The 4,908-nt window shown below is 44.9% G+C and overlaps 1 protein-coding gene across 1 annotated transcript; it reads right to left on the bottom strand.

The window, feature by feature from the left end:
* Positions 1–296: 296 nt before the first annotated feature.
* On the bottom strand, positions 297–4,399 carry prrt4a (proline rich transmembrane protein 4a). The gene is made up of 2 exons (XM_028431867.1): positions 3,670–4,399; positions 297–2,398 (listed from the first exon to the last, which is right to left on the bottom strand). The coding sequence occupies exons 1-2, from the start codon at positions 4,397–4,399 to the stop codon at positions 297–299; spliced, it is 2,832 nt and encodes a 943-aa protein (XP_028287668.1).
* Positions 4,400–4,908: the final 509 nt, after the last annotated feature.

Here is a 4,908-nt window from a genome sequence, read left to right as displayed (position 1 = left end):
GTTTACTTCCAATCACTGCTATTTATGAATCTCTAAATGAGAATACTGCCAAATAATACTACAGAAAAATGACAATGGTGAATCTAATTTAAAAACCACAATTTAAATATGTACAATATGTACTGTACAGTATTTACACAACATCATTTGCGTCTACAACTCTACATATTGTATCAATAATGTATTCATAATTTAATTTGTATGTTGTACAGTTAAATTCCTCCATCTAATCCATTCAGACCTTATGCTGTGTATATATAATGCCACCTGTGTTTCAGTAACCCTTGGATTTTTGACTACAATTCAATAGTATCACTGCATACACTCAGGGCATCAATTTGTTTGCATACATTGACAAACTCTGCTTGCACAGTCAGATCCCATTCCAGCTGTTTGCTTTCACTCAGGTGTTTGGTCACAGCCAATCGGCCAGACCCCTGACTGTCCTGGGAGGCTAAGCTCAGGGTTCGGTAACGCCTGTGGTAGGACAGGGCGGGAATTGCTCGAGGAAGGCTGCTCTGGGCAAAGTTTTGTCCTCTGTTAGCCCATGAATGTGAGCGCAGCTTCCCTGTTTCTTTGGGATGGCTGCACAGACCCTGGGTTGAGCCAGTAACACTTCCTTTCCAGTCCCATTGCTCTGGTGATATTGGTGGATTGCTGTGAGATGTGCTGTATGGCTGGGAAGGTCCTGAACCAGACGCAGGGTTCTCTTGATCCACATCTCCACAAGAGGAAGTTCGGTAAAAGGTATTTTCAACAGAGCTAGACCCTTGCTTTAAAGTACCTTGGCTAGGAGAGTTCAATGAGAGACTTGAGGAGGCATGGAACATCCTTGGCATAGCAAAGATACTCTGAGAGAAGAGTGATTCACTGAATAGAGCTTGGTCAATACTCCGGGAGAGGTCTATGGGGGATGGTGGCCGCAGGTCCACAGTGGAGTCAGTCTCTAAGCCTAAACTATCCAATGAGGACAGCTGAGACTCAACTGCAGTTTTAGGTTTGTGTGGTGGGCTTGGGGGTGTAGGTAGAGGTAGTATAGTCTGGGTTTGGCTGGGCTTATGAACAAGTCCATTTCCAGGCAGATCTATCATTGAACAAAGAGGAAGAGCTTCTGATTGCCCCTTGGTGACAACATCACAGACCACCAGCTTTTCCTGCTTATTCTGTGACCAAGATTCATGAGGGGAGAGGACAGGAGAGTTCGCACCACCCTGAGAGGGTAGGGTGAGCCCTCGTGTTGGAGAGCTGCAGGAGAGACGGGACCAAGATCCTGGCCGGGGATGAGCCAGGGTCTTGATTGAGGACTTGTGACAGAACATAGGGTGCGTGCCAATGAGAGACAAACCTAGACACACTCCGACCTCACAGAACCTGCAGCCTAACTGGTAGCCCCACCAAGGCCAGGGCTGAAACCCAAAGCCATCAATCCCACCAAAACCAAGTGTATGAAGGATTCCATAAAGTTGAAGGCCCCCACAAGCTAACAAGCACAATGAAGTTGCTACACCAGCTCCTGCTGCCCTGTCCCAGTCCTCCACTTTAGCAAAGGGGCACATTGCAGGTCGCATCACTTCAGGAGATCCACCACTTTCTCCATGGTCATTTAGCCTGTAAATGTGTTTGGTGTTGACTTGTGTTAAGCAGTAGAAGATGAGGTAGGAGAATGAGAGAAAGAGACTGAGACAGACAAAAACACAACGAGGGAATAGCATGATCATAGTCGGCACACTGTGGAAAAGCTGAAAAATGCCAACACATCCTAGAGAGATTGTAAAATGTAACAGGGACATACATAATAATAGGCAAGGCCTTGGCAATGCTGAGAATGAGGTAGAAATAGCTAGTGGGAGGGAAAGATGCATGCGTGAGCGTAAGGAAAGAAGGAGGAAAGCCAGGGAGAAGGCTGAGGTCAAACAGGGGAACGGTAGTTCAGAGAGCATCAGAGAGACCAGAGGAGGAAGGCGCTCTTGGTAGCTGTAAGCATCGTAGAGCAAACTGAAAGCCTGAATCCCGGCGAACGCTAGCATGAACAAGTGCAGTAGTGTGAAGTAGGGGCATCCTGAAGGGCACCGCAAAGGCAGGCCTAACAGGCAGACCACAGAGATCAGACCAAACGCAGTGAAGATAGACCCCAGGCCATAGATGTGCGCTTCCCACGCGAATCCCCATGTAGCAAGGGCAGAGTTCCAGTCAGAATACAGAGGGACCAAATAGGCAGCACTGAAGGCCAGGGAGGGGCGCAGGGACTCATTGGGAGTCAAATCATCTGGGACGGTGGGAGTCCAGGACTGATTGGAAGGTTTGCACGGTGTGGCAGATGTGTCCGTGTTAATGGTATGGTCATGGAAGACTGTGCCACTGGTCTTTGAGAGATATTGGTCACCATTGTTGGAGTCATCTGTAAAGCAATGACAGCATGAAACAGTGTAACAACTTGTCTGTGTCAACAGAGAGCCAGAGTAGACGCTTTAAATGCAGACATAATATCATGCTAGCACACTCAAATTAGATGGTGGATGTTTTCAGTGTGTTAGCATGCTAGTGTTATCTTTGAACACAAAGTACACCATCCTGTTACTAGTAGTGTTACTCTTGTTATCATTTTGGCAGGTTATTTGTGTTATTATGATGTTGACTTTAACAACACATTTAAGTTCATGAAACAAACTAACAATCTTATGAAGAAAAGCTAAAAAATAATAACCAATCTTTATTTTCCTGTGTGGAATCTGCCGCATTTGTGAAGTTAATCTATAATAAAACAGAGCAGGCTTGTAACGGAATCTCTAAGTGGGTCACAGAGAGAAAAACCGGGAGCACGGGTGTGTGTGTGTGAAAGAGAGAGAGATAGAGAGAGAGAGAGATGTGTGCTGATTAGCCAGTATTGACCTCATTGCTGTTCTCATTTTGTGAGGCTACTATTTAGCATGGTCCAGAGGTGTAATGCTATGTATAGTTATCTGGAACAATTGTGATTGTGTCCAACCAATAAATTATGTAAGCCTTTCATGCTCTAGTTGAAATAATGTGTAGAGTAAGCTGTATGGAGCCAGCTGAATTCATAAACATATTGGTTATAAATGGAATGTGTCCTATTTCTAGACTTCCATTAGCAATGATGTCAATACAAAAACAGCAAGCAAGGGATTTTCACGCCATTCTCTACAACATCTAAAAAAGATCACGTGGTGGTGACACATAAAACAGAGGATTTTGGCAACAATCACTTCAGCAGTAGTATTTTCTTACTCAGTTTTGTCAAAGTCCTCCTCCCCCATATGCTTGTGAACACAGCATTTACTTTGACAAGTGAGTGCCAATTTGTGCGTGTTTGTGTACAGTAAATACGCACTGTGCAACTTATTATCCAGTAACGCCTGGATGAGGACATTGGCTACAATGTGAATGATATATTTTTACATTAAAAAGTGAGTGAAGGACTGAATCAAAGAATCTATGATGAAACGATTGACCAAAGAACGGGGAGGGATAGGGGCAAGTTAGGGAGAGTAAAAGCTGTGAATGTAAAACAACTGTGTCTGCCAGCAGAATACATATCACAAACACTGCAGTGGCACAGATTTATTCTTTTGAGGCCATTGCTGTGGGGTCTAGTTAGGTGAGGGATCTTCTAAATGCCTTTATTTGCATTCCAGACAGGACTCTTACCTCTTTCTGTCACTGTGCCTGCAGTTCCTCTGTCTAAAATATGATCTGTAATATCAGTCAGTCCATCTTCAATCTCTTTCACAGAGGAAGTCCCCTCCTCTATTTTTTCTTTTCCTTGTGTGGTAACAGAAATACTTGTAGTCCGTGTCCAGCTGTCTGTTGGTGGAGTAGGGAGCTCAGGGCCAGGCCGAGGTCCAGCAGACTCTGGTGAGTTCGGGTCAGGTGTGTGTGATGGGAGTGAGGCAGACAGAAGAAAAGGTAACTGGCTATCAGTCGTATCATTATTCTGTTCTGTTGATTGATATTCTCCAGTCTGTGTAGGATGCACAATAGATGCAGTGTTGGTCTCAGCTGACTGATACCTTAATGTTTGTTCCTGGGTTGGCAGCTTTATTGTTTCCTTGGAAATGATTAGCCTCTTCTCATTGTAAGATGATTCAGTGTTCTCCTGTGCATCACTGTATTCACCAATCACACCTTGTCTATCTGCTTCCTCTGATGAAGATAAGGACCAACTCAAAGGTAGACTCAGGAAGTCATCATTTTCAGGTCCAACATTGGCCAGTGCTAAGTCAGACCCATGAGGTCTGTGCAAGGGCTGTGTGAGAAACTGCACTGCTGTGTCAGTGTCCAGTTGCTGTGTTTCTTTGAGTCCAGTTAATGCTATGACACAGAGCGAGAGGGGCGAGAAGAGGGGGAAGAGAAGATAAATATTCCACAGGGAGACCATGGTGAGGGTCTGCAAAATCCAAAGCAAGGTCACTTGGGGTTTTTGTCCAGTCACATGTTTGGCAAATCCCAAATGTCAAGTCTCCAAGGATGTCATTCATAACACACCTGGAGAATATCAAATGATGAATCACATGTTAATTGCTGCAAATGGTGATGATAACAGTATGGTAATATACATGCAATACAATAACAACAATACAAAAACAAAGATCCATTCATAATGGTACATGGTGAAACAAACCTGCTGTATTGCAGCCATTATCATTCTGTCTTCCTTACCTCATCGGCATCCCACTCTGCTGCAGCCTGTTTAAACATATATGCCGCTCTGTGTTGCTGCATGTCTGCAGTCTCTGTCTGCGTAGCTCTCTGTGTCCTCTCATACTCTACCGTGCTGTGCCCCTCTCCTCTTCATCAGGCAGGCAGTCGACACATGGGACAGACCCCACCTCCTCCAAACAACCCCCGCTACCCCACAGTGCTGCCACTGGCTGCACTAAGGTAGCA

Source organism: Parambassis ranga, chromosome 19 (genome assembly GCF_900634625.1).
Source record: "Parambassis ranga chromosome 19, fParRan2.1, whole genome shotgun sequence".
Taxonomy (NCBI): Eukaryota; Metazoa; Chordata; class Actinopteri; family Ambassidae; genus Parambassis; species Parambassis ranga.
The sequence above is the reverse complement of the archived record's forward strand: the minus strand, read 5'-3'. Positions and strand labels throughout refer to the sequence as shown.

Coding starts and splice junctions, on each gene's coding strand:
- prrt4a (XM_028431867.1), bottom strand. CDS start 4,399: ATGGTCTCCCTGTGGAATATTTATCTTCTCTTCCCCCTCTTCTCGCCC. Junction 2,399..3,669: donor AGGCACAGTGACAGAAAGAG/GTAAGAGTCCTG, acceptor ATTGCTTTACAG/ATGACTCCAACAATGGTGAC.